The sequence below is a fragment of the Moschus berezovskii genome, chromosome 6 (assembly GCF_049115385.1).
Source record: "Moschus berezovskii isolate FMDL1 chromosome 6, NW_MosBer_1.0, whole genome shotgun sequence".
In the NCBI taxonomy this organism is placed as follows: domain Eukaryota; kingdom Metazoa; phylum Chordata; class Mammalia; order Artiodactyla; family Moschidae; genus Moschus; species Moschus berezovskii.
In genome coordinates this window covers 123,438,855-123,466,792 of record NC_142465.1, presented here as the reverse complement: position 1 = coordinate 123,466,792, position 27,938 = coordinate 123,438,855, and the positions used below count along the sequence as shown (strand labels likewise).

Below are 27,938 nucleotides of genomic sequence, written 5' to 3'. Positions count from 1 at the left end.
AGCCGCTGGGCGCCCGGGGGCGCGCGGGGAGCGCCCCGCCCGGCGGCCCTCCCCTCTCCCCTCCCCCGCCCGGCCCTCCCCTCCCCCTCCCTCCCTCCCCCCTTCCCCCTCCCTTCCCCTCCCCCTTCCCCTCCCTCCCTCCTTCCCCTCCCCCTCCCCCGCCGGGGGCGGGGCCGCTGCTCCCGCGCGCTCCGGCCCCTCCTCGGCCACACAAAGGCCCGTCTCCATGGCAGCCGCGCGGGCCGCAGCGCTGCGCCGATCGCGGCCCGGGCGCCATCCAGCCTCCGCGGCAAACAAGCAGGTACGGGGACGGGGCCCCGCTCCCGCGGGCGGCTGGGCCGGGGGCGGGCTTCGTCCTCAGCGCCGCTTGGCCCGGGGACGCGGGGACCCGGGAGGCAGCCGCTTCGCGGAGGGCGACCGGGGCCTCGGCCGCTGTCGGTCCGTCCGGGCAGCCGGGGCAGGGCCCCTCCCGCCTCGCGCTCTTCCAGGTGGTGGGCGAGGCCCGCGGCGTTGGTGGCGGCCGGGCCGAGGGTCGCAAGCGGGGCGCCGCGCCTTCTCCCGCCGCCCGCGCCCCTCCGGAGCCGCTGTGATTCCCGACCCTCCGTGCTCCTGCCCCCCAGCCCTCCGGCCACCGAGATCCGTGCACGGGGCGGAGGTCGGCCTTGGCCGTGCAAGAGTTCCAGGCCCGCGCCCACCCAGCCTCGTTCCGGGGTGGGCGAGCCGGAGCACTCCCCAGGGGCTGAGCCCGCGGTCAGACCTTAGCGGCTCCCACACCCCCGGGCCTGCTGAGGAGGGATGAGCCAGGGCCACCCTGGGCGCCCCTGTCTGCACCTGCCTGGGTGGAAGGCGGGTGCAGGTTCCGGGTTGGGAGGAGGGCGGCCTGGCACCTGGCGAGTCCTGGCGCCCGGGTGCTTCACTGCGCCGCCGGCTCCGGCGGTTCCGGTGCTTCTTGTCTGATGTTTGGGTGGACACTCTGGGACCCAGAAAGTCTCTGTACTCACCGCCCGGACCCTGCCCCTCTGTGTGCCTCCGCCTGCGGGAAGCCCTGCTAGATGGGCCTTTCCCACCATTTGGTGCTCAGGTTGCTTGTAAGATTTGAGGAGGGTCCTTGAGCTCAAGGGCTTCAGAGCTTCCTGCCACGTCACTGGGCTCCTCTTCCCAGCCAACTTGGAGAAAGGAAGGGGTCTTGATGGGCTCTGGGGCTGTGGTGGGGGGTCAGGACTGGGGTGAAGCTCGACCCCAAAGCCAATGGAACGTTCTGAAGCTTGAAGGGCCCTCTGGGCCTGAGCCTGCCCTGGGGAACCCCTTTCACACTTAACCTCAGTCCCTGTGTCCCCCGACATGTCCAGGCTGGGCCCTGTGGAGATGGGAGAACACGGCCTCCAGAGGTGTGGGCTCAGCCCGACCCCATACCTGGACATTACCCTGGCATAGAGCGGGGAGCCCCAGAGGTGGACCGCTGGGGCAGGGGCTGTCGGTCCTCTGTTGTGAGGCGAGGGCCCCCAGGAGGGCACGGTCAGCGTCGGCCTGGCTGAGCTGTTGAGTGTGTTTTGTGGCGTGTCAGCTTTTAGGAATTCCCGGAGAAGACTGAAAACGAGCAGGTGGTTTCAGCGGATCTGAGCTTGTCACCGCTTCCGAGCACACCTACTGGTGGTCCACCTTCGTCCGACAGTGAGCGGGAGGCTTGAGGTCTGGCCTGGGGCTCCTCACCCAGAGAGAGGAGGGAAGTTGCAGAGAAAAACAAGGGTTTGGAATTCAAGTTCCCCCTCCCCCGCCGGCCGCCTGCCAAGAAGGAATTATTTTGGATTATCTAGCCGTGTCCAGCCACCCAAGGGGGGAGGCTGCAGCCGTGGGAGAGAGATCCACTTCCGGGGCCGTGGGTTGAGAGTCCCGGGAGGGAGGGACAGGCAAGTCTGGGCAGCTCCGGCACCTTCCGCGGCTGCTCGGCCGGTCGGGGGCGGGGTGGGAGGGGCTGCGTCACCCGGGCCTGGAGAGCGCCCCAACAGGCCCGCCGAACCAGCCTGGGGTGCGCCCGGGTTGTCTGTGGGAGGCCGTGGGCCAGGAGGGGTCCCGGACCTCTGGTCTCAGGGCCCCAGGGCGGCCAACCTGCCGGGAGACCCCCCCCCCGCCCCGCCCTCACCTCTCGAGGGCTCAGCACCATGGCCCCAGGCCCTGTGAGGCTGCCTCCCGCCCTGGGTTCAGGGACACACCTTGGGCTTGTTGCTCACACCTGGCGGTGGTGCGGTGTGTCCGGGGTGGTGGGGCAGGCAGGGGCGTGGCCTGGGCTGCCTGGAGTGGGTGGGGCGCTGGGGTTCCCCAGGGCCGAATCTCTGACCATTCTCCCGCCTCCTGACTGGCCCACTGACGAGACACTCTTGCCTGAAGCCCCTCCGACCGCCCGGCCCCCACCCCCATGTCCCCACCTGTCAGTCCGTCCCACCGGCGAGGGGTCCCCCAGGGGAGGGCCCTGCCAGGAGCTGTCTGGGTTGCTGCCCGTCACGTGGCCTACAGGGTCCCTGCGGGCTTGTCTGCAGCCGCACCCCCAGGGGCCCCTGGAGAGTCCGCACTGGGAGGCAAAGCGAGCAGCTGGGCTGGAGGGCTGCAGCCCAGGGGCCTGGCTGCAGCCCAGGCGAGTGAAGCAGAAGAGATTGGATTGGAAGGTTTGGGGGGGCCGGTGGCGGCAGCCTGGGGTGGTTCCGTATGGCATATGCCCCTCTGCCCCCCGGGACAGCTTGGTTATGGGCTGTGACCTGGGCCGTTCCCGAAGCATCGTGTTCTCTTCTCTTCCCTGCCTTGGACTCCTATCGCGGGGGCCGAGCTGGTGGTGCCCAGGGATGCTGGGCGTGGGACCGGCTGTGGCTTCGGCGCCTCCCCACATGGCCCCTGGTCTGGTCTGGGCAGATCCATGCAGTGATGCCAGGCCCTCTGTCCCGGGGCTGTCCTGTGAGTAGGAAGTCCTCACTCACGTCAGCTCTCAGGCCTGTTTGCTTCAGCAACAGGCACAGCCTCTTGCCTTGGCTCCCTGGGTGGGGGGATAGGCTCTTCCTCTCTGCTGAGACCCTCTTGTGTCCAGAGCCTGCTCTAGACAGGGGTATGGGAAGCAGTCAGGGGAGGAGAGGAGCGATCAGGCCTGTCGAAAGCCGACCCGGGCTGGGCTTCCAGCCTCGACCTGGCTCGCAGTTTCACAGGGGCCAGTCTCTAGTTCTTGGGGGGCTGGACAAGTCCCTCCCCCTGAGGCTAATGGCTATCTGTGTTTGGGGTAAGGTGGGTGGGGCCTTCAAACGTCTTTGGTCTCAAATTACAGCACAGACTGGGCTGCTGGTGGCCTGTAATTGGTGGGGGGCACCGGGGTGCATGGGGCTGGGAGAGGAACTCCGCTTCCCTCTTCTCCCCCTGCCGCATGTGGCCCCTTCATGATTTTTCCCTTCCCTGGTTTCATATCCTCTTGTGGGTTTCCGCTTCCCTCTGTCCCTGAGGCTTTGAGGACCTCAGTCCCCCAGCTGACCAGGCAGGAGCCCTGCCCTCTCGTGGGCCCCCCAGCCAGACCAGGGCACAGCTGCTCGTCTGAAGGGCGGGGCCGGGCCTGCTGTCCTGCCTGCAGCGCCGAACCCAGCGCGTCATGACTCGGTTCGCTTCTGTGGTATTCACACGCCTATGACAGCAGCTGGACCCAGACCCTCAGGCAGAGCCTGGAGTGACCGTGGGCACACCTGCAGGTCTGCCCCTCTGGTCCCGGGGAGGAGCCCAGGGCTGCCCCGTCCCCTGGCGCTGGGGTCCTGTTTCCCGCCCTCTGGGCCTCTCTGGCGCCCCTCTGCAGCTCAGGGCAGCCTCACTCAGAGACCGGCTCCCCCATCACTGGCAACTCTCCACCCTGTGGGCTGGCCGCGCGCTGGGCAGAGGGGGTGCGCTTCTGGGGGGCGGGGCACCTGGGAGGGGGCTCAACCTGCGACCCACGTCCGAGCCCCTGAGGTCACGAGACCTCTAAAACGGGGCGCATCCTGGTGCCCGACGAGCCTGGGCCTGGGCACGCAGGGAACGAGTGAGGCCTTTGGGTGGCACCCAGGTTCTGACCCTGGTGCTGGCATCAGCCCCGCCCTGGACTTGACTTTTCCGGGTGTGGAGACACAGCCACTCGGCGCAGGTGGCCAGTTTTTCCCCTGGGGGTGCCAGGAGGAGGGGCACCGCGCTGAGCTCAGACCTCTGTGCCTGACACAGGGCCAGCTGAAGCCCCTACTCAGGAAGAGGAAGAAAGAGGAAAGAGGTTTGATGTCAGCTCTGCAGAGGGCCACCTGTGTCAACACAGCGTCTGGGCAGGGGCCTCTGCCCCCACGGCAGGGACAGTTCCGGCCACCGGCCTTCTGCCCTGGTCTGGGGCCGCTGGGCCAGCCTGTTCCCTCGCAGGGCACGGACCCTGATGGGGGCTTGGCCGTGGGGCCCCTTCAGCTCCCTCCAGGCCCCCTGCCCAGTCCCAAGCTGGCCGCTGAAGACTGAGGGGGCTCCAGGGGTCCGCAGTCTCAGCCAGGCATGCAGCCTGGGTCCTTGGGTGCCGGAGGTGCCCCGGAGCAGCCCTGATAGCTGGGGCACGAGGATCCGTCCTGGAGGAGGAGCGGAGTTCCCGGACCACTAAGCGCTGCGGGCTCCGGGCCTGAGTGTGGGGTCCTGCCCCCACCCCCTCCCCAGGCTTTTTCAAAGCCGGGCCTGCTTTGGAGAAGGGCCAGGCCCAGGACACTGCTGCGGGAGGCCAGTGTCTGCCCCAGGAAGGTGGCCACTGCCCTGCGTGCCCCGCAGTGGGAGAAGCAGTCTCCAAGTCTCCCTGGGCGAGGTGGCAGGGGTGAGGGCAGGTGGTCGCAGTGAGGGCCCCCGCGTGGCCCCCAGCTCCCCCTCAGCCTTTGAATCTCTCCCCAGGCTGGCCAGGGGACGTGAGGGGCTGGACCGCCCCTGTCCTGGCATCAGGCCGGATCTGGGGCCACCGTGGCCATCTCAGGACCCAGGGAGGGAGGTCAGGATGAGGGACAGGAGGCCAAGGAGGAGCCAGAGGGGGAGACTGGCGACGCTTCCCACAGGGACCCTTGGCCCCGGCCCCATGGGTGGCAGCTCAGGGCTGAACTGAGCCAGCCCTGAGCTGGGGTGGGTGCGGGGCCTGGCCCCAGGGGCTGGGGGCCACTTCCAGGGCTTGCTGTCACAGGGGGGCTGGGTGTCCCCCCTGTCCTGGCGCCCTGCTGCCCCCTGGCACTTGCGGAGTCCCCCTCAGCACCCAGCCTCAGCCTGAGCTGGGGCGTTTCCTCGCTGGAAACTCCCGGCGCCTCTGCCCTCCCAGAGCCGGACCCTGAGCCCATCCACTGCCCCCCCGCAGCTGGACTCCAGACCCTCCCAGCCCTACGAGGCCCCAACCCTGTGACCCTTGCAGCCAGCGCGGAGGGCCCAGACCCCGCTTCCCACGCAGGGTGCCCGGAGCCCGCTCCAGGCCTCTCTGCGCTTCTGGGCACCCTGGGCCAACGCTGAGCTGGGGCTGCCCGAGATGCCCCCAGCCCAAGTGGTCAGGTCTGGGGCTCTTCGTCCCGCAAACACCCTGAGCGGAGGAGCAGGACCCCCGAGGCAGGGACCCCCGAGGCATCCCAGATGTGCGCCTGCAGTAGAGTGCTCACGGGTGTGTGGGGGGTGGCTGGCATGCCGGCCTGGCGCAGCGCCCCAGGCTAATTGTGGGGTTCGGCCGTGATGTAGGAGGCAGGGTTGGGGTGGCCACTGCGGCGCTGACAGGCTGACAGGCAGATTACAGGCCTTGCCTGCTCCTTGCTCACTGGGCCCTCACCCACCCGCCCCCAAGCCTTGTTCCCACCCCTGCACAGGGCCTGGGAAGGGGCCCCGGGCCGGGCCTGGGGCTGGGCCAGCTGCAGCCACTGTGAGCCTCAGGCAGCCTGGCCAGCAGCACCCCACCAGCTGCGGAGGCCAGCCTGGAAAGGGGGAGGGCATCAGACATCAGAGCCAGTGGCCGTGCCTGCCGCAGCGGGCCCCGCACCCTCTGCACGGCTCCAGCCTCCCTGCTTTCTGGGGGGACGGGGGTGCAGCGCCTCACGTAAGAGCCCCTCGGGAGCCGGGGCAGCTGGGCCTCCCTGACTCTGCGCTCCGAGGCCCTGCAGCACCCTCCCTCCGCCAGCCAGCCCAGCCCACACCGCACTTCCGATGCCTCAGTGCATCTTCCTGTCCCTCTCAGCCCAGCCCTGATCTGCTGCCCACGGGCAGGGGGTCTCTGGGGGTGTCCACACTCACTCGCCCGAGTGCCAGCGCCATGCATCTGTGTACCAGGTGTGGCCTGAGGCCGTTGTGGGCCAGGGCTGGCCAGCTGCTGCGAGCGCCGCGGGGCCTCCTGGGCCCTGGGAAGGGGAGGCTCGTACCCCTGTCCCTGGCACATGGCAAGCGTTTGGGGGCTTCGGGCTGAGCAGATGGGGCAGGTCAGTGGGCCCATCCGGGGGTCCCCACCAGCACAGGGAAACTGAGAAGCATTAAGCTGCAAGGTGTTCTGGGGGTTGTGGCTCTGCAGAGGAGGGGTGTGGGCAAGCCTGAGGGGGAATCAGCCCAGGGGGGACACGGGAGGCTGGCACTCAGGAGGGCTGCCAGGAGGAGGGCAGGCCGCGCAGCACGGTGGAGCACGTGGGCACCAGGCCCCACTAAACCCCACCTTCTGCCCCCAGGGCCTGGGAGGCCCAGGAGGCTGTGGGCTGCTGGCAGGGCCTGGCTTGTATTCCTGAATAACAATTCTTTGAAACGGTGTTCCCCTAAGCCTTCTCTCCACAGGGTCAGGGTCAGGGTCAGGCGGCCGCAGGGTGAGGCAGTAACTGGGGCCTGTTGCCAACAGCCTGGGATCAGTCCGGGGCAGCACCCACCCTGGGGCTTTGCCCAAGCAGCTGCAGAGGTGCCTGAGGCTCAGGGTGGGATGCAAGACCCCCAGTGAGGGTGACCTCAGACGAAGGCAGAGGCGGCTGGAGTGGAGAAGGCCCACGGGGTCTCGGGGAGCGGGCCGGGAGACCCTTCAGGCAGGCAGCAAGGAGAGCCATGGGGCTTCTCTGCGCCTCCTCACCTTGGCCTTGGGTCTTGGTCCTTTGACCTCTGGCCACCGGGCAGGGGTGACTTTCCAGCTGGGCCCCAGAGTCCCAGCTGCAGGGGAGGCTGCCCAGTCTCTCTCAGCCTCCGCTGGGAGGAGAGGAGCGGCTGGGAGCCGGGCGGGTGGGGAGGGGGAGGTGACACCCTACACCTGGGAGGGTCCCTTGGGAGGCTCTCCCGGCGCTGACGCAAGGCTCCAGCTAGACGTCAGCCAGGCCCCAGCCCGCCCCCGCTCGGAGGTGTCGATCGCTTGGCCTTTGCCCGGTGAGTCTGGTTGGGGTGGGGTGGGGCGTCACGCAGGCGGCACTGGGGCCACAGTGGGTAACTGGCGGACAGCGGAGCGCGAGGGCCTGGGCCTGGGGCCGGCGGGGCTGCGCACCGCGCCTTGGCTGGCCGAGGACAGCCTGACTCCCGCCAGGCTCCTTGGGGACGGGTCCCTGGGACCACGTGGCCGCCGCCGCCGCCGTCGCCCCCGTCATCGCGACTGGAGGTCAGGCTCCCCGCGACCGCGCGTCCAGGAGCCCCGGGGAGCCCAGTCAGAGGCCCAGGTGCGGCCCCGGGGGCGCGGGGTGCAGGCGGGGCCTCGGGAGGGGTGGTCCGCGGGCGCCGGGCGGGCTCCGGGCCGCCCTAGGTTGCGAGGCCGGGCCGCCCCTCCCCATCGGGGCCGCGCCCCGCCTCCCCGACTGAACTCTGACCCGGGCCCCGGGGCGCGCGACTGGCCGGTCGGGACTCTTCTCGCCCCGGCCCGGGTGCCGCGACACTACCCCCTCCAGCGCGCGCCCACTCCCCGCTCTTGTTTTGAAAACAGCGGAGGCTCCGATTTGCCGGCGAAGCGCCGGTTTTTGTTTCCTCTGATTTGTTTCGCGCTCCGGGCTAATTGCAGATTTGCATTTTCGTCGCGGGAGCGGAGCGCAGGCGGGTCTCCCGCCGCCAGCTGCCCGGCGGGGGAGGGGCGGCGCCCGGGGCCGGACCGCAGCCCTGGCTACCTCCCGGGCTAGGGTCGGGGGAGTGACTCGCGGCCCCGAGCTCTCCGCCAGGGGTTGACTCTTCCACCCCTTCGGTCCTGGGGGTCCCGAGTGCCCGCCGTGGGGTGCTAAGGCTGCCCCCGCCCCCACCATCTCGGAGTGTCCCCACCTGGGCCTGAGCCTCTGTCTGAACGGCCCCTTCTCCCTGTTGGCGGAACCTGGGTCCCCTGCCCGAGCCCACAGTCTGCCAAAGTCCCCCCGTCCCCCCCACGCAGACCTGGCTGCTCTGCGTTGTTCTGCTGTCAGCGCTGAGACCTTGCTGCATCAGTTTTGCTTGAAGATAGTGACAGGGAGGGCCAGCCTGTGCCCCAGGGCCCTCGTCCTGGGGGCCAGGGCTGCAGGGGTCCCTAGCCTGGGGTGGGATCCCTGCCCTGCCCAGTGGGCACCTCCTGTTTGCCTTTTCCTGGCGGGGGAGCAGGTGAGGCTGCTGCTTAGGAGAAAGGAACCGAAGGAGGGAGCCTGGGGGGCTGCTGGGCGTGGCTCCTCTGCTCCCCCGGGCGGTGGGTGTGTGAAGAGAGGCCCTGTCCCCTCCGGTGCTCTGGGGGAACACCTGCTTAGTGCGGGGGGCTTGGGGACCAGCTCTGGGGGAACGTTCACGTCCAGCCTCCTCTGCCGTGTGTCACCCCTGTCCTGGATCACAGGGCTGAGACCCGGAGGCGCCCACCAGGCCAGATCCTGTGTTCAGACCTTGCTCACCAGCCCATCAGTGAAGACCGTGGGCCATGGTGGTTGAGAGACGGTCCTGCAGGGCTGGGTCAGGCTGGCTGTCTCCAGCTTCTGGGGGGTGGGTAGGCGTTTTCCAGGGGGACGGCAAAAGCAGAGACACGTTGGCATCGCGATGTCACCCTGAACCCCTCCTCCAGGCACAGATTCACTTAACCTCCCAGCCTCACGCTCGGGTTGGTGCTGTCATTACCCCCGTGTCCCTCACAGGGAAACTGAGTCGCAGTGTAACTTTGTCCATAGCCCATACAACCCTGGGTTGAAAGGGGCTGGGCAGCGGCATTGGGTGTGTGTGATTGTGGTGGGGGTCACCCAGGGCCTCAGACCTGTGGGCCTTCAGGAGAGGGGCCGTCGTCTGAGACAGCAGTAATGAGCGGAGCTGCCAGTTGGAGGCAGGGTGGACATGATGGGGCGGCTGGGGGCGCCTGCTGTCGGGAGGAGAAATCTGAGGACCGCCTCCAGGAGAGTCTGAGAGGGGGTCCATCGCAGTGGGTCCTTTGGCGCAGGTCCCTCGGGTGAGGTTGCAGCTGGGTGTGTGGGCTTAGGAAGATGGGGTGTCTTGGAAGAGGCCAGCCTCCCTTGGCCTCGCCTCCGGCACACACGCAGCACCCCCCTCCCCGTGACTTGGGCAGGTGGAGGGCTGGGGCTTGGAACTCAGCCATGCCAGGCAGAGGGAGCAGGCACGGGGCACACAGAGGCCAGCGTGACGTCCCTTCAGGGGCAGGCCTGCATGCTCTGGCCCTGGTGCTGGGAACCCCTTGTTCAGCCTCAAGGCCAGGCCCGGCCTGGAGCCCTCTCTTAGGCTCCACTGTCCGGACACCCTTTGGTTTGGCCCTGACTTTGCCTGTGGAGTGGCCTTTGCCCCTTTCACAAAGGCTGCCTAGGCACCTTCACCCCCACACCTGGAGCCCTGAGCTCCTCTTTCTGGTTAACCCTTCCCTGCTTAGCCGGGGGCTGAGGACACCAGAGGGATTTCCTGCCCTATGTGCACAGGCGTGGCGCCCCCCCACCCGCAGGCCTAGCCCCTGCTGGTCTCCCTCAGACCTGCTGGGGTTCCTTCCAGCCCCGGGCCCTCGTCACAGTGTTGGCCCCACATGTGGGGGTGGTCTGGCACAGGAGTGAGATGCCCGGGGGCATGCTGCTGGCCCGAGCCAGACCGGGAGCCGGTGGCCTGTGGCCGTGCTGGGGCGGGCTTCGTAGGCCAGTAGCATGTGCGTACTCAGTATAATCTCGCAAAGATGTTTCCAGAAGTGGCAAGTGAAGGGGCTTTATTCTCAGCCCCCTCCTCCCTGCCTCAAGGCTTCGTCATGACTTTCAGTTTGGATGTCCTCTTCTAGAACTTCTCAGTTAAACTCATGTGTGTCTGTATCAACCCCCATGGGTGGAGAGGTCTGGAATTCTGCACCACAGCTGTCCTCAGCAGGTCTGGGCTCTGTCGGGGTCCACACGGACCACCCATCTTCACCAGCACCCTGGGTTCTCAGGGTCCTCTGGTTGCATACTTCCGCGCTGAGAAGTATCCATGACCAGGTCCTCACTGCGGGTACACAGGCGTGTTTATCCAGGAGGAGAGGATACAGTCGCAACTTGCTGAGGGCTACAATGTGACAGGCTTTTCAGGCCCACATCCTTTAGTTCTTACAAACCGCTGGGGTTTCGCAGATGGGGAAATGAGGCTCAGAGAAGTTAAGTAACTTGCGCAAGGTCACATATCTTGTAAGGAGAGTCGCGGAGTTGTATGTGTATGTTTTTTCAGAAAATAATTTTAGTTTTAATCAAAGTAATGTATGTACCTTGCAGGATCTTAGTTCCCCCAACGGAGGACTGAACCCAGCCCCTCATCAATGAAAGTGCAGAGCCCTAACCACTAGACAGTCAGGGAATTCCCTTCTCTGCCTTTTTGAGCAGAGGCTGGAGGGGCATACAGGCATACACACCAAGTGGACCTGTGTGCATGGGGGTGCTGGGCTGGGGGCTGGGAGGCCAGAGTCTGGGTGGGGCTGAAGGTGGGGTGGAGGAGGCAGGAGGCTGAGAGTTTCCTCCAGGGTGGCAGAGGCCAGCTGGCTCCATGGGCTGCTCCTCGCACCCCAGACGTGGAGGCAGGGGCCAGGCTTGTCGTGAGACCACCATCTCTCCTTTAATTTCTAGAGAACCTCAATGTCAGCCTGGAGCAGAGACTGAGCCGGACCACTGAAGCCTGGGTGAGTGGGGGCTAGCGCAAGCTGGGGAAGGTAGTGGGGGCCACGGCCACGCAATGACAGGGTGAGGTGTCCCCACGGGTCTTGTCTGGTCAGGTCCAGTGGGCACACGTCTGCCCAAAACCAGGTGTCCTGCTGTGGGGGCCGCTGGCAGGATTGCGTGGGAGGGTGGGCTGTGCAGAGAGCCAGGAGTGCCGCCGGGCACAGACTGCAGCGCTGCCTTCTGGTAATCGGGCCTGGAGCAGGGGGCACACGTCCAGATGGTTTCCGGGCCTGCAGCAGGCTGGAGCTGTGGACTTCTTGGAAGTGCACCTCCGGACTTCGGCCAGGAAGAGGCGTCTGGTGCCCGTGAGGAAATCCCCGCTGCCCCGGTGAGCAAGCAGGGGTCCCGGGCCGCCTTCAAAACAGGAAGCGCCCGTTCCGGGAACACCAGACACAGGGAGCTTTGCGGGCTGTGCCTGGCGCCTCCGGTGTGGCAGCCCAAGCATGGCTTCTGGTCAGGTGGGTCACCCTTTGCTCCTGTCACCTGAGGCTTTTGTTTGTCCAGGAAGTGGAGGGAGCTGCCACCTGGAGTCCCAGCCCCTCCTGTGACACCATACAACTTGGGCTTGCGAGAGGGGCTCGTTCTGCCCACCGCCCAGAGGGCTCCTGGGGGTGGCAGGGGGCCCAGGTCTGGCCCCTGCCTTCTGGGGGTGGGGGGTGGGGTGGGGGGGTGGTTAGGGACCAGCCCAGCGTCTGGGCCCCTGGGAATCAGCAGCAGGATCTGGTCTACGGGGTGAGGGCACACACACAGTGCCTTCACCCTGCACTTCTGCTGTAGCAGCCCCAGGGCCGCTGCCCCAGGGGCTCAGTCAAGTGGGTACTAACCAGAGGCCCACCAGAGCATTCGGTTTAGGCTCTGTGACCCTCCCATCTCCTGGGACCGAGGGAGAGGGGCGTATGGGGGAGTGGGCGTTGTGCCCGATGGGTCGGTTCTGGGTCAAGTCCTCCGCGCGCTTGCCGATGGGCAGAGGGGCCTGGACACGGATCTGTCGGAGACCGGAGCCCTGCTCCCAGGGGCGGCTCCGGCCGCAGCTCCGCCTCCGCCGGCCGGCCCGCCCCCGCCCGCCCGCTCGCTCCCCTCCCTGGGCTCGGGGAACATTCCATTCATTCCCCGCCCGCCGCGGCCGGCCGTGGCCGGAGCCGCAGCCGGAGCCAAAGCCAAGCGGGGCCGGGGTCGCGGCGGCGGCGACGCGGGGACGCGGGTGAGCGGGGCCGGGCGCGGGGCGCGCCAGCAGAGGCCCCGGACGCCCCCCGCCCGCGCGGCGCCGCGGAGCAGACTTGGGGCGGCGACGGGCCGGCCAGCGGGGCGGGGCGGCCGGGGCGCGGGGCGCGGGGGAGGGGAGGGGGCGGGGCCTCCAGCCGGGCCGCCCGCCCCCGGGCCTGGGGGGCAGCCGGGCAGGCGCCCGAGCGTCCGGCCCCGCGCGGCCCTGGACTGGAGGGTGGCCCAGCCCCACGCCTGGGGGCCTCCGGGGCGTCCTGTCCCCTGCGCGGGTTCGCCGGCCCGCCGAGCCAGAGCCGACTGTGCGCTGGTGGGGCCCCTTCCCCGGGCGGGCCTGCGGAATCTTCGCGCTCCTCCCGAGCCCGATCGTCTCCGCGCGGCCCGGTCACCCTGGCTGCCCCGCCCTCCGCCTCCTCTTGGGCCTCCTCCGCCCCCTTTCCGGGTCCCGGCCATCTCCCCTGCTGGACACCGTCCCGCCAGCCTGTGGGTGGCTCCTCTCCCAGCAGCTCGTCAGGAGGCCCAGGCGAGAGCGCTTCAGAGCAGGGCCTCCTGCGCGGGGGGCCGCTGTCCCGCCGAGGGTTCCCCTCCCCGGCCGGGACCCGCCGGCGCCCCCCGGTGGCTCTGGGATGAGGAGGCTTTGTCACCTGGTTCTCCACTACACCTCCTCTAGGCGCTCGAGGGACGTGGTGGAGACGGGAACAAAGGGATGGAGAGCAGCCGCAGCCTGGCCAGGGGGCTTCCTTGTAGCCCAGGGACACTGTGGGAGGCCCGGGGAGAGGAGCCACAGCCTGGGGGGTGGGGGTTCCTAGAGGTCCAGGGAAAGAAGGAAGTCGGCTTGCTTCTGTGTAATAGTCACAGGTCCATGAGAGGAAGCCAGGCTTTTCCAGTTAACACAGCTTTGCCCAAAGCCAGTGCCCCAGAGAACCCTCTCCCTAGCCAGGGAGCAGACAGCTTTCTCCCTCCCGGAGGAGGCGTGGGCAAGGAGGGCTGTCGCAGGAGAGGACGAAAGTAGTCGTTTCTTGAATAAGAGTGTGTCCAGGGAGGTGGTGTCGAAGGTGGCTGCAGCGACCGGTGTGGGCAGTCTGGGAGGCCAGGGCCCCTCGTTACTTCTGCCATTGGGGCCAGTCTCCACTTGGCCCTGTGGGCATGGACAGGGCTTCCCTAAACGTCTTGCCAGGCACAGACACCCGCGGGGCAGATGTCGGGTCCAGGGATGAGGGCTGGGACACAGATTGGGAGAGGACAGCCTGACAGGGTGGTGGCAGAGACTCTCCAGATTGTAATCAGGGTTCCCAAGGTGGGGAGATACTGGATCACCCCAAATCGGGACAGGCCTGCATGTTGGCAACCCTGAGCTCAGCCCTCATGCACGCAGACACGGGAACGGGCCTGCATACACACACAGGGGCGTGTGCTCAAGTAGATCTCCGCACACTGACGTGGCCTGCCGCAGCCCACACAGCACTGCCCTCGGACTCTGGGGCCCCCCTCTCAGAGACCTGAGGGTCTCCCCAGCAGGGCACAGGCAGGGTGACTGGACTGCGTGGCCCTGTGCGGGTGGGGGCCAGGGAGGCAGGCCAGGCTGCAGCCCCAGCGGCTCCGCTACTTGAGGTCGGACCACACTGTGCTGAGAGTCAGGCACAGAACAGATGTGTGGCCCCGTTTGCCTGTTCAGGGCCTGCCGGCTTGGGTCTTGTGCTCTGGGGAGTGTGGTCTGGGGGTGGTGCCTCTCACATCACCGGCGCTGTGGGGTCATGGGACGTGAGTGCTCTGGAGACTTTCTGGAGGAGGCGCTCTGTTGCCTCGAGGTGGGCCTGAAGGTGCTCTGGGAACCTGGGGGCGAAATCCTGGGGTGGGGGTGGCCTGCCACACCGAGGCCTGGAGCTGCAGCACTGGTAGCCTGGCCTGTCAGAGGTTAGGTCACAGGGTGGTCCTCTTGAGGCAGGTTGAGTAGGTGTGTCTGGCCAGAGGGGCAGGAAGGCGGGGAAGGGAGTGGGCCTTGGCCTGGGCGTCAGGAACAGGGTGGGTAAGTCCTCCAGGCCGGTGCAGCCCTGACCCTCCTTTCTTCTCGCAGTGTGCAGGGGCAATGGCGCTGCAGCTCTGGGCCCTGACCCTCCTGGGCCTGGCAGGCACAAGCGTGAGTCTGCGGCCCCGCAAGCTAGACTTCTTCCGCAGTGAGACGGAGCTGAACCACCTGGTGGTGGACGAGGCATCAGGCATGGTGTACGTGGGGGCGGTAAACACGCTCTACCAGCTGACTGCCGACCTGCAGCTGGAGCAGCGGGCGGCCACGGGCCCGGCCCTAGACAATAAGAAGTGCACGCCTCCCATCGAGGTGAGCCAGTGCCACGAGGCCGTGCTGACCGACAATGTGAACCAGCTGCTGCTGCTGGATCCTCCCCGGAGCCGCCTGGTGGAGTGCGGTAGCCTCTTCAAGGGCATCTGCGCCCTGCGTGCCCTGGGCAACATCTCCACGCGTCTCTTCTACGAAGATGGCAGCGGCGAGAAGTCCTTTGTGGCCAGCAACGACGAGAGTGTGGTCACCGTGGGCCTGGTGAGTGCTGCGGGCCCCGGCGACGAGCGCCTGCTGTTCGTGGGCAAGGGCAACGGGCCACACGACAACGGGGTCATCGTGAGCACCCGCCTGCTGGACCGGACCGAGGGCCGGGAAGCCTTCGAGGCCTACACGGACCATGCCACCTACAAGGCCGGCTACATGTCCTCCAACACGCAGCAGTTCGTGGCCGCCTTTGAGGACGGCCCCTACGTCTTCTTCGTCTTCAACCAGCAGGACAAGCACCCGGCCCGGAACCGCACGCTACTGGCACGCATGTGCAAGCAGGACCCCTTCTACTACTCCTACCTGGAGGTGGACCTGAGCTGCCTGGACCCTGGTGACGCCCAGGCCCCCGCCTTTGGCACCTGCCTGGCGGCCTCGGTGGACCAGCCGGGCTCCGGCGGGGTGCTCTACGCCGTCTTCAGCACGGAAGGCCGGGGCGGTGGGGGGCCTCGGACCGGCCTCTGCCTGTTCCCGCTGGACGAGATCCACCGCAGGATGGAGGCCAACCGCGACGCCTGCTACACGGGCACACGCGAGGTGCCCCGCGACACCTTCTACAAGCCCTTCCACGGAGATATCCAGTGTGGCGGCCACGGGTCGGTACGTGGCCTCAGTGTTCTCACAGGGGCTTGGGCCACACGCGGGTGGGTCTGCGCGTGGCCCTGCTTGACGTGTCGGCATGCCACCGTGTGGGAGGGCTGTGTGTGTGCACGGTGTCTCCACGGGCAGGTCAGCGTGAACACCCACGTGGGTGCTGCTTCTCCCGGGTGTCGGGTGCGCCAGTGGCCCTTGTCTTGTGTACCTGGCTGGTTCTGGGGCATGTGTGGGGCCCTGAGTGCTGAGGGCCATCGCGGGGGAGAGGCCTCGGGCAGGTGTTGATGCTGTGGTCTGCAGGGTGCCAGTGAGAGTTTCCCGTGCGGCTCGGAACACTTGCCCTACCCGCTGGGCAGCCGCGACGGCCTCACGGCCAAGGCTGTGCTGCACCGTGGAGGTCTGAACCTGACGGCTGTGACCGTGACCACCGAGAATGACCACACTATCGCCTTTCTGGGCACCTCGGATGGCCGGGTCCTCAAGGTGAGGCCCAGGGCTGGGGCAGGGTGGCTCCCAGAGGGGTCCTCAGTGCACAAGACCCCCCTGCCCTCACCATGCGCCTGCCCCTGTGCCTGTAGGTGTACTTCGCCCCGGATGGTAGCTCCACGGAGTATGGCGCCATCCTTGTGGAAATCAACAAGAGAATCAAGAGAGACCTGGTGCTGGCCGCAGACCTGGCTAGCCTGTACGCCATGACCCAGGACAAGGTGGGCCCGGGAGGAGGGCCCTCTGGGGTCCAGGCCCTGGAGAGGGGCCAAGTGGCGTGGGAGGGGCCGGCCCTCTTCTTGGTCCCTGACGATGTCTCTGAGCACCTTTCCCGCCTTTGAAACTGTTTCTGTGTGTCTCTGGCCCATCTGACCAGAAGGTCAGTGCTCAAAGTAGGCCTTCCCCAAGGGCAAGCTGGGCTGAGGGGCCATGCCTGTGAGCTCAGATGGGCCAAGTCCCACAGCCACTTGGGGGCTGATGCAATGGGCACCAGGGAGGCGCCATAATCAAGGGCTCCCTTGGCTCCTTGGAACCCGGCGCCCGCTGATCCCAGGCTAGGCCTAGCCTCCCGGGCTGCCCGGAGCTGTTCCTGCTCAGCCTTGCGTCGGTGTTGAGGCTCCTAAGGCTCAGCGGGTGCAGGTGGGATTGAGCCGGTGGTCCCAGAGTTGGTGTCTGGCGGGGGGTCCTCTCTGGCTGGCGGCCCCACTCATGCTCACCGCCCCGGTGCCGCCAGGTGTTCCGGGTTCTCGTGCAGGAGTGTGCGAGCTTCTCCAGCTGTGCTCACTGCCACAGCTCACAGGACCCCTACTGCGGCTGGTGCGTCGTCGAGGGCCGGTGAGTGCCCAGGGACTCGGCCCCACCCTAAATCTCGGGGTGTAGCCCCGCCCCGGCCCGGAGGCTGACGGGTGCCCGGCTAAGGCTGCCCCCCACCCTCACAGCTGCACCAGGAAAGCGGAGTGCCCCCGGGCTGCCGAGAGTGGCCACTGGCTGTGGAGCCGCAGCGAGTCCTGCGTGGCCGTTACCGGGGCCCACCCGCAGAACATGAGCCGCCAGGCCCAGGGGGAGGTGAGTGGGGGGGTGGGGGCAAGGCTGCCCCTCACCCAGGCTGTGGGGACGGCCGAGGGCCCACACAGGGCTGTGCTCCTGGCTGTGGGTGCCGGGCCTGGGGACAGGGACTCCGTCCTTTGTGGGGTCCCCTTTGACCTGGGGCGCCCCTGAGAATCCAGGGCAGATCCAGGCCCTGTCCCAGGAGTGACCCAAGGGGGTCCCATTCAGAGAAAGTGGAGTTGGGTTCTAGAGGGCTTTCCAGGGGCAGGGGTCCACATTCAGGAGGGCGGCCACCGAGAGCAAACCAGGGGACAGGTGCCCCAGGTGGGGCTGGGCCAGGAGGTGGCCTGCACACCAGGTCGGGGTGGAAGAATCCTGGCGTGAGCGGCGTTGCCCTTCTCCAGGTGCAGCTGACCGTCAGCCCCCTCCCGGCCCTGAGTGACGACGACACGCTGCTGTGCCTCTTCGGAGGGTCGCCGCCTCACCCCGCACGCCTGCAGGAGGGCACCGTGGTCTGCAGCTCACCGAGCAGGAGCAGCCTCCCCAGCACGCCGCCTGGCCAGGGTGAGGCAACTGCTGCCGCCCGCCAAGCCTGGCCCCAGGCGCCCACTGAGACCCTAGGCTGCCCACCCCTGACCAGCCCCGGGTGCCCACTGAGACCCCAGGGCCACACCCTGGCCAGGCGGCATTCAAAGAATGTGTGCTGGGCACCCGCCCCGCCCTCCCCATCCCAGCCAGCTTAGATCGGTGAGGCTGTCCCTGGAGGCCAGGCCCGGCGCCGAGCCTGTCCCCTGAGCATGTGGGGCAGTGGAAGCTGGCTCACGGGTGAAGGCAGGGCCTGTGCAGTGACGTGGCTGGGGCCTGGCAAGCGCTCTACCCTAGACACCAGGGAATCATGTCCTTCGACGCCCCCAGGGACCGAAAGATGGCCAGCGGTTGAGGGCGGGGAGTGGGCAGAGCAACACCGGAGCCGGGATCTGATGGAGGCCTGGCTGAGCCCTCGGGGCCAGTTCCAGCCAGGGTCTCCGCACACGGCATCCTGTGGGAGACTGACACAAGGCAGGCTTGGGACCAGGGGAGGCCTGGTTGCAGCCTCCCATCCCACATGGGCAGCCTCGCCTGCAGCCCCACCCGATGCTTTCCCTCCGCAGATCACGTGGCCGTGACCATCCGGCTCCACTTCAAACGCGGCAACGTCTTCCTGACCTCACATCGGTACCCCTTCTACGACTGCCGGGAGGCCATGAGCCTGCAGGAGAACCTGCCGTGAGTGGCTCCCCTGCCCACCCCCGGCCCCCCGGTGCGGCCCCCACACCCCTCACCACCCCCTCTTCCAGGTGCATCTCCTGCGCCAGCAATCGGTGGACCTGCCAGTGGGCACTGCGCGAACACGCGTGTCAGCAGGCCTCACCCAGCCCCGAGGACGGCGTCGTTGGTGCCCACATGGTGAGGGCCTGGGGCCGCCGGGGGCCCGGCTGCTCAGCTGCGGCCTGGCAGATCCTGAGTGCTCCCTCTCCCCAGGAGGACGACTGCCCCCAGTTTCTGAACCCCAGCCCGCTGGTCATCCCCGTGAACCACGAGACGGATGTGACCTTCCAGGGCAAGAACCTGGACACGGTGCAGGTAGGGGTGCTGCGGTCCCAGGCCCGGGGGCAGGGCTTACTCTGGGCCCGCCCCCTGCGGTGCTCAGGGCCCAGCGTGTGGGGGAAGCAGAGAGGTCTGCGAGAGTGGGGGGCGTTTGGACAGGCCACGGGTTCAGGGTTTAGGAGCTGGGCAGCGAGTGCTGCTCAAGAGGGCTCAGGCTGTGGGCCCAGGCAGGGACCGCGCTGTGGCCGAGTGTTCCTTGGGTGGGGGCACCCCAGCAGCCTGGGAGCTGTGTGGGGCGGCGGGCTCCGGGGCCCAGGGCGGGGTGGGGTGGGGTGGCCCGGCCAGGGTGTCCTGACTGGCCTGTCTGGCAGGGCTCCCCACTGCTTGTGGGCAGTGACCTGCTCAAGTTTGAGGCGTCGGTCAGCACCCAGGAGCCAGGAACCTTCTCCTTTCGGACCCCAAAGGTACGCCTCCCGGGGTGGGTGGGCCGGGTTGGTGGACCCCTTGGAGGCAGCCAGTTCCCTCCACGGCTTGATGGCATCACCAACTGAATGGACACGGGTCTGAGCGGGCTCCGGGAGACGGTGAAGGACAGGGAGGCCTGGCATGCTGACCCCCGCGGGGTCGCACAGAGTCGGACACGACTGTGCAACTGAACAGCAACAAGCTTGAGGGGTGAGGGGGGCAGGCCCACCACACCACCCTGCTGAGGAAGCAGGGGGCAGGCAGGCGCAGCCTCGGGGCCTCCCTGTGTCCCCCGGCTCCCTGGAATGGGACTCGCCCTCAGCCGTGCGGGGACATGTGATCGTGGCCATCGGGGACCTCGGAGCAGGGGGTGCAGTGTGTCCCCGTGTGCCCCTAGCTGGCCCATGACACCAACGAGACGCTGCCCCTGCACCTGTACGTCAAGTCCTCCGGCAAGAACGTTGACAGCCGGCTCCAAGGTGGGTGGGCAGGCGGGCAGCTGGGTGGGCGTGCGGGCGGGCGCAGGAAGCAGGACGGCCCTGCCGACGGCTGGCTTCTCCCTCTGCAGTGACCCTCTACAACTGCTCCTTCGGCCGCAGCGACTGCAGCCTGTGCCTGGCCGCTGACCCCGCCTACCACTGTGTGTGGTGCAGCGGGCAGAGCCGCTGTGTGTACGAGGCCCTGTGCGGCAATGCCACCTCCGAGTGCCCACCGCCCGTTGTCACCAGGGTGAGCCCCCCGCCCCCCTCACCCACAGTAGAGCTCCGGCCCCACCACCCTGGGACCCCAGGGTCAGCCAGGCTCTGTCAATTTCAGATCCAGCCTGAGACCGGCCCGCTGGGCGGAGGCATCCGTGTCACCATCCTTGGGTCAAACCTGGGGGTCAGAGCGGACGACGTGAAGAGGGTCACCGTGGCTGGCCAGAACTGTGCCTTTGAGCCAGAACGGTACTCCGTGTCCACCCGGTGAGTGGGCAGCCCATGACCTGGACTCCAAGGGCTGGACTAGGCCCTGTCCTGGGGGGCCAGGGGACTGGGGGGCATGGAGAGGGAAGACGTGGTCCAGGTGTGCGTGGGTGCCCAGGCCTTGCACACCCACAGAGTGTGCCTACCTGCCTGCCGCCCATGCAGGATCGTGTGCACCATGGAGGCTGCAGAGGCGCCCTTTACAGGTGGCGTGGAGGTGGACATCAACGGGAAGCTCGGCCATTCGCCTCCCCACGTCCAGTTCACCTACCAGGTAAGCATTTGGCAGGTCAGCACAGATGTTGGTGGGGTCTGGGGGCCTCCTGAAAGCGGCTGTGGCCCAGGGGAGGCCTGAGCTGGGTGGAGGGCCTGCATCCCCACCCAGCCCTGAGCCAGATGCCCTACCCCTCTTCCAGCAGCCCCAACCCCGCAGTGTGGAGCCCAAGCAGGGGCCACAGGCGGGCGGCACCACACTGACCATCAATGGCACCCACCTGGACACAGGCTCTGAGGAAGACGTGAGAGTGACCCTCAATGACGTCCCTTGTAACGTGTGGGTGTCACCCACAGGTCGCCAAATACTGGTCTTCCCTGGTCCTGGGGACAGGGTGAGGGCCCTCCGGCCATGACCCTGTGTCTGTCCTGGAGGGGGCAGTGGACCCACTGACCTGGGGCTGGGGTGGTCCCCGGGCAGGGCTGACGCTGACCGGCTCTCACACCCTCAGGACACTGTTTGGGGCCCAGCTTCAGTGTGTCACTGGCCCCCAGGCGGTTCCGGGAGAGCTGGCCCTGAAGATTTACTATGGGGGCTCCGAAGTGCCCAGCCCTGGCATCACCTTCACCTACCGTGAGAATCCAGTACTGAGGGCCTTCGAGCCACTGCGGAGCTTTGTCAGGTGTGACGGGGGCCCCTTGGTGGCAGGTGCCCCCACACCCACCCCATCCAGCTGTTTCCCAGGCACTCTCTGTCCTCCAGCCTTGTGAGGATTGGCACATGCTGGTCTGGGTGACAGGAGGAGGCCTCCAAAACTCCTCACTGTTCCCCCAGGTCCCTTCCCCTCCTAGACACCCAGGTGGACAGACAGCCTCCCTGCCCTCTCACAATGCAGAACGGCAGTGCTCAGACACGTGCCCTGGGCACACCTGCCTTGCAGCAGGTCTGTGCTCACACTGACCTGCATGTATATTCCAGATTGTGGTGGGTGGGGTCAGGGACATGGCCTTGCAGGGCACTTGCCTTGCCTGGTGTGCCCACTCTGGCACTGTCTCCTTCCTGTCCCCCAGCGGTGGCCGGAGCATCAACGTCACAGGACAAGGCTTCAGCCTGATCCAGAGGTTCGCCATGGTGGTCATAGCCGAGCCCCTGCAGTCCTGGAGGCGGCGGCGGGAGACCGGACCGCTGCGTTCCGTGACGGTGAGTCCTGGTGTACACGCCAGGGCTGGGGGCCCCCCGTGCCTGGTGGCCTAAAGATCCCACCTCGGCCCTCAGGTCGTGGGCACGGAGTACGTGTTCTACAATGACTCCAAGGTCGTGTTCCTGTCCCCGGCCGTCCCCGAGGAGCCCGAGGCCTACAACCTCACTGCACTCATCCGGATGGACGGACACCAGGCCCTGCTCAGGACGGAGGCTGGTGCCTTTGAGTACGTCGCCGACCCCACCTTCGAGAACTTCACCGGGGGTGTCAAGAAGCAGGTCAACAAGCTCATTCACGCGCGGGTGAGGACCAGTGCAGCCCCAAGGGGCAGGAGTGGTGCGGGCAGGGAGCAGCCCAAGGCCTGGCCTGAGCTGTTCTGGGTCTCCCTGATGCCCTCCTGGCCACTGTGGCGACCCTTCCCCCCAGGGCACCAATCTGAACAAGGCCATGACGCTTCACGAGGCCGAAGCCTTCGTGGGTGCCGAGCGCTGCACCATGAAAACGCTGACGGAGACCGACCTGTACTGCGAGCCCCCAGAGGTGCAGCCCCCTCCCAAGCGGAGGCAGAAGCGAGACACGGCCCACAACCTGCCAGAGTTCATCGTGCGTTTGGGGCGGCACGTGCTGGGCGGCGCGCGGGGCTGTCTGGCGCGGCCCCCAGTCCTTGCTGAGTCCCTCCCCACGCAGGTGAAGTTTGGCTCACGGGAGTGGGTGCTGGGCCGAGTGGAGTATGACACGCGCGCGAGCGACGTGCCTCTCAGCCTCATCCTGCCGCTGGTCATCGGGCCCATGGTGGCCGTCATCGCTGTGTCTGTCTACTGCTACTGGTGAGCCGGCCTCCACCCCTCGGCCATACCCACCGGCCGGCACCACCCAGGGCCGGTCCCAGGAGCTTCCCTGTGCCCCCAGGAGGAAGAGCCAGCAGGCGGAGCGTGAGTACGAGAAGATCAAGTCCCAGCTGGAGGGCCTGGAGGAGAGTGTGCGGGACCGCTGCAAGAAGGAGTTCACGGGTAGGGGCTCTGGGGCGGGTCCGGGAGGGGGGGCCTCTGGGGCGGGTCCGGGATGGGGGCGCGGGGGCCGGGTTCTGGGAGAGGGGCTCTTGGGGGGCAGGCGGAGGGGGGCGGGCGGTCAGCGACGGCCACACGTGCCTTACCCTGACCCCCTTGCAGACCTGATGATTGAGATGGAGGACCAGACCAATGACGTGCACGAGGCAGGCATCCCCGTGTTGGATTACAAGACCTACACCGACCGCGTCTTCTTCCTGCCCTCCAAGGACGGCGACAAGGACGTGATGATCACGGGCAAGCTAGACATCCCCGAGTCTCGGAGGCCGGTGGTGGAGCAGGCGCTCTACCAGTTCTCCAACCTGCTCAACAGCAAGTGCTTCCTCATCAATGTGAGCGGGGGCCGGGGGCGGGGCCTTTGGATGTGGGCGGGGCTGTTGCGTGGTTGGGGCCTTTGGGTGTGGGCGGGGCGGGCCCGCTGCGTGGGCGGGGCCTCCGGGGGCGGGGCCCTGACTGGCCTGCCCTTCAGTTCATCCACACTCTGGAGAGCCAGCGGGAGTTCTCGGCCCGCGCCAAGGTCTACTTTGCGTCGCTGCTGACCGTGGCACTGCACGGGAAGCTGGAGTACTACACGGATATCATGCGCACGCTCTTCCTGGAACTCATGGAGCAGTACGTGGTGGCTAAGAACCCCAAGCTGATGCTGCGCAGGTGCGTGGGGCAGGGCAGAGACACGCCTGGGGTGGGGGTGGGGTGCAGCGGGGCGCACAGGCTTGTCCAGGCACCTGGTTGGCCAACAGGTGTAGCCAGGGCTAGTGAGGAGGGCAGAAGGAAACGTCGCTCCTCTGTGTGGCCAGCAGTGTCTCATGGGTGGATGATGAATTGCCCTCCCTGAGGGGTCTTGGGAGATTGGCCACTGCAGGAGATGGAGGCCCGGGTCGTGGATGGAGTCTGGGCTGCCGTACCTGGCCCAGGTACCTGACCCTGGGGACACTGGCGGGTCCCTTGTGCAAAGCCTTTCTGCCCCTCAGGTCTGAGACAGTGGTGGAGAGAATGCTGTCTAATTGGATGTCTATCTGCCTGTACCAGTACCTCAAGGTGGGTCCCACCCAGCTCTGCCAGGGGTGGGGGAGGGGCGGGGCAGTGCTGGAGCCCTCCAGTGTCCACCTCCCTGGGGCCTGGCTCCGTCTGGAGGGGTCTGCTTCCCAGCCTGGTGTGGTCAGTCCCACCCCTGGCTCAGCCACCTCGCTTTGCTCCAGGACAGTGCAGGGGAGCCTCTGTACAAGCTCTTCAAGGCCATCAAGCATCAGGTGGAGAAGGGGCCGGTGGACGCCGTGCAGAAGAAAGCCAAGTACACCCTCAACGATACGGGGCTGCTGGGGGATGACGTGGAGTACACACCCCTGGTGAGCCCCCAGGGCCGGGTTCCGGGCCAGCCTCAGAACCAGAAACTGGATGCCACTTGCCTCCCTCATGAACTTACATGAGCACCCATCCCCTGTGCTGGGCCCACCCCTGCCCATGGAGGGACCTGGGTCCTGGATGCCTGGCGAGGAGCTCTAAGGGCCGCAACCCCAGGCCGGCTGCCTCCTGGGTCCCCAGTCTGCTGCAGGCATGTGTGGGGCACAGCACACCAAGTGTGTGGTGGGAACCGTGTGTGCGGGGAGGCGGTGCGTGCCGTGTGCTCCCTTGGTTACCTGTGTGTGGTGTGATAGCTGCGTGTGAGCGGCCCCCTGCTTTCTATTCTGCTGAGCCACCGTGCAGGTAAAGGTGAGGCCCCGGGTACTGTCGGGGCTCAGGACGCCCCTTCTCCTCCCCCAGAGAGGCTGCCATCAGGAGGAGGCCCGAGCCTGCTTCCAGTGTGGGGCGAGCGAGGGCGAGGCCCCCCCGCAGTGGGTCCTCTGTTCTGTGCCCCCGCAGACGGTGAGCGTGATCGTCCAGGATGAAGGGGTCGACGCGGTCCCCGTCAAGGTCCTCAACTGCGACACCATCTCCCAGGTCAAGGAGAAGATCATTGACCAGGTGTACCGCACGCAGCCGTGCTCCCGCTGGCCCAAGGCTGACAGTGTGGTCCTCGGTGAGCCCCATCCCTGGAGGCTTGGCTCTGTGCCCGGAGAAGCCGGGTTGGCCGGGGCTGTGGGGGTGGCAAGAGGGAGGCTGGGCCAGGTGGGCTAGGCTGGGCTGGGGCCCCTGGAGCTGGGCTGTGTCCTCCCACAGAGTGGCGTCCCGGATCCACAGCCCAGATCCTGTCAGACCTGGACCTGACCTCCCAGCGGGAGGGCCGGTGGAGGCGTGTCAACACACTGATGCACTACAATGTGAGTGTGGTGGCGGGGAGGGCCCATGGGGAGCGGGGTGCAGAGCCAGCCCTCATGTCCCTGTTCCCCAGGTCCGGGACGGAGCCACTCTCATCCTGTCCAAGGTGGGGGTCTCCCAGCAGCCCGAGGACAGCCAGCAGGACCTGCCTGGGGAGCGTGAGTCCCTTCCCCTTGTCTGGCCCCTGAGGACCTGGGCCAGGGTCCCGCAGTGCGGGGACCGCAGCCCTGGGCTCCAATGCTCGTGCTTCAGCGCCCGCTCCGCACAGGTCACGCCCTCCTGGAGGAGGAGAACCGCGTGTGGCACCTGGTGCGGCCCGCGGACGAGGTGGACGACGGCAAGTGCAAGCGCGGCAGCGTGAAGGAGAAGGAGCGCACCAAGGCCATCACCGAGATCTACCTGACCCGCCTGCTGTCCGTCAAGGTGGGCCTCGGGGGGGCGTGTGGGCGGCAGGCCCCGCCCGCCTGCCCTGCACCGCCCAGCTGTGCTGAGCCCCGCCCCACCCCGCAGGGCACGCTGCAGCAGTTCGTGGACAACTTCTTCCAGAGCGTGTTGGCGCCCGGGAACGCGGTGCCACCGGCGGTCAAGTACTTCTTTGACTTCCTGGACGAGCAGGCAGAAAAGCATGACATTAAGGATGAGGACACCATCCACATCTGGAAGACCAACAGGTGGGGGTCTGCCCCAACCCGCCCGCCTGCCCTGCTCCCTGAGGCGCCCCTCACACCCTGTTGTTTTGCCTCAGTTTGCCGCTCCGCTTCTGGGTAAACATCCTCAAGAACCCCCACTTCATCTTCGACGTGCATGTCCATGAGGTGGTGGACGCCTCCCTGTCGGTCATCGCACAGACCTTCATGGACGCCTGCACACGCACAGAGCACAAGCTGAGCCGCGTGCGTGCAACTGCGGGCAGCCCGGCGGGGTGGGGCCTGGACCGGGGGGGGGTGTCAGGGGAGCAGGCTGGGGCGGGGTGAGGGGGGTCAGTTTGGGTGTGGGTTTGCACGTGGAGGCTGAAGGTCAGGAGGAAAGCAGGTGCCAGTCCCTGGCATGATGGGAGGCCCCGTGGGGAGCGGCCCTCTGGCAGTCAGGGACCCTGTTGTTCTTCTCCTTCCACGAGAAAGAGTGAGTTTTAAATTACAAAATGACAAAAACACCGTCAGGTCTGTGGCCGGGCAGGGCAGCTACCCTGGGGGAGCCCTTCCCCTGCACACCCTTCTTCCTCTGGGTGTCTTGGCTTGAGTGTCACTTGGCTCCAATTCCCACAGGACTCTCCCAGCAACAAGCTCCTGTACGCCAAGGAGATCTCCACCTACAAGAAGATGGTGGAGGAGTGAGTCTCGCACACCCACCCACCAGGCCAGACCCTGCTGCCCACCCTCAGCGCCCACCTAGTGGGGCCCCTGGCTGGTGCCTGTGATCAGGAGGAGGGCCCAACCTCTGGGAACCACTGCCCCCCACTCCCAGCACCTCCCACCCTGTGTAACTCTCTCTCCCCCACAGCTACTACAAGGGGATCAGACAGATGGTGCAGGTCAGCGACCAAGACATGAACACACACCTGGCAGAGATTTCCCGGGTAAGGGGGGCACAGGGGACACAGGCTGAGATCCCCACCCCCCAGGATTAGCCCTCAGCCCTGCCCTGAAGGCCCCACGGTGGGGTGGCAGGAGACGGCCCTGGGGGCAGGTGACTGTGCCCACAGGACCCAGAGAGGCGCCGGTGAGGGGCCCCGGGACATGTGGGGCGCTGGGGGCAGCTCTAAGCCAGCCCCGCTTGCCCGGGGCCTGCATGGATGGGAAGCTGTCTGTGCCTGGCATGCTGTGCGTCTAAGTGTTGTGACTGGGTCGGAGGGGGGCCCTTTGTATCTGCCCACCCCCTGGGGCATGGCCTCCGGCCCCCGTGGGTCATGCAGCCCCTGTCCCGGCCCTTCAGGCACACACGGACTCCCTGAACACCCTTGTGGCCTTGCACCAGCTCTACCAGTACACGCAGAAGTACTACGACGAGGTAGGGGCCCAGCCTCCCCGGGGAAGGCAGCACTCACTGGGCTCCCCCTCCCCTGGCCTGTGGTCTGACATCACCCACACCCCCATCCCCCCCAACCAAGATCATCAACGCCCTGGAGGAGGACCCTGCTGCCCAGAAGATGCAGCTGGCCTTCCGGCTCCAGCAGATCGCGGCTGCGCTTGAGAACAAGGTCACGGACCTCTGACCTCTGACCTCCAGCGTCACAGTCTGGGACACTGGTGTGTGAAGCGCCGTGCCGGGCGCTGGGCAGCCCTGGGGGATGGGGCCGAGCAGGCAAGACTCACCCCTTCTCTCTCTGGCAGAGGAGGAGCCCCGGCTTCCGAGTGTGTGTGGTGGGGGAACCTCTCTCAGCGTTTGTAGCCGCGTTAGCATCTTTCCCTGAGCAACAGAGCCGGGCGCCACCAACACCAGCTCTCTCCCGAAGAACCAGCATCTAGTGTGTCTCCTGAGTGATTCGAAAAACGTGCCTTATGGCCCGGTGCCATGCTGGGCTGCTGGGGGCAGTCAGGCCTCAGCCCCCTCCCCGAGCACCAGCAGCCGCCTCAGACACCTGGGTTCGGCCTCCAGCGGTGGGGCCTGAGTGCCTGCGGCCCCCGGGACCCAGTGCCCGGACTGTGTGCGTCCGCCCCACCCAGACGGAGGCAGAGAAGCGGTACGATGCCTCGCTGACCTCGCGGGCCTGACCTGCGGGGTGCCAGCACTCCGGGGACTCCGTGCTGCAGGCCCCACCTCAAAGGTCAAGCTGGACGTCAGACGTCGAGGCCCAGGCGGCCAGAAGGGCCCCAGCAGATGGGGGGTGGGGGTCCCGGTCTCAGCCTGTCAGACAGGCTGACCTGGAGGCCCTGCCCAGGTCTGGGGGGCCAGGAGCGGGTCTGCCAGGACCGCCCCAGCCCTTTTTGTAAATCTTGTGAATTGTAAATCGAATCCAGTTGTTTTTTTCACTCTGCTGGCTGGCCGGGTTCTTCTTGGAGCTGCTGGTCTGCGTCCCCGCACAGCCGCCCTGCCCCCAGGCTCTGCCGGTGGCCTTGCTTCCCATGCGCTCCGTGGCCCCAGAAGCCCGCCTCCTGCTGTACCTGTGGGGCCTCGGTCCCCGTCCTCCCTGCGGCCCCAGCCGGACAGGATGCTGGTCAGACCTGGGCGGTGAGCTCTGTGCTGCGGAGAGG

General features: G+C 67.1%; 1 protein-coding gene across 5 annotated transcripts; it reads left to right on the top strand.

The window, feature by feature from the left end:
* The first annotated feature begins 170 nt into the window (after window positions 1-170).
* On the top strand, window positions 171-27,721 carry PLXNB2 (plexin B2). 5 transcript variants are annotated; one of them, XM_055394965.2, is made up of 39 exons: window positions 252-301; window positions 1,565-1,689; window positions 10,995-11,047; window positions 14,380-15,465; window positions 15,760-15,942; window positions 16,038-16,166; window positions 16,679-16,779; window positions 16,884-17,010; window positions 17,397-17,556; window positions 18,144-18,258; window positions 18,330-18,438; window positions 18,514-18,615; window positions 18,951-19,043; window positions 19,442-19,523; window positions 19,613-19,773; window positions 19,861-20,009; window positions 20,175-20,283; window positions 20,426-20,562; window positions 20,735-20,905; window positions 21,294-21,423; window positions 21,499-21,726; window positions 21,851-22,027; window positions 22,112-22,251; window positions 22,334-22,434; window positions 22,594-22,823; window positions 22,961-23,142; window positions 23,463-23,529; window positions 23,691-23,837; window positions 24,352-24,508; window positions 24,649-24,749; window positions 24,821-24,905; window positions 25,016-25,170; window positions 25,258-25,418; window positions 25,493-25,640; window positions 26,013-26,077; window positions 26,248-26,323; window positions 26,680-26,754; window positions 26,855-26,993; window positions 27,078-27,721. In XM_055394965.2, the coding sequence occupies exons 4-38, from the start codon at window positions 14,392-14,394 to the stop codon at window positions 26,957-26,959; spliced, it is 5,532 nt and encodes a 1,843-aa protein (XP_055250940.2). In that variant the 5' UTR covers window positions 252-301; window positions 1,565-1,689; window positions 10,995-11,047; window positions 14,380-14,391; the 3' UTR covers window positions 26,960-26,993; window positions 27,078-27,721. The 5 variants fall into 5 exon arrangements, with proteins under 5 accessions (XP_055250942.2, XP_055250940.2, XP_055250939.2 ...); XM_055394967.2 differs by lacking the exon at window positions 1,565-1,689 and having other exon boundaries at window positions 171-301; XM_055394964.2 differs by lacking the exons at window positions 252-301; window positions 1,565-1,689; window positions 10,995-11,047 and adding an exon at window positions 11,324-11,545 and having other exon boundaries at window positions 20,429-20,562.
* Window positions 27,722-27,938: the final 217 nt, after the last annotated feature.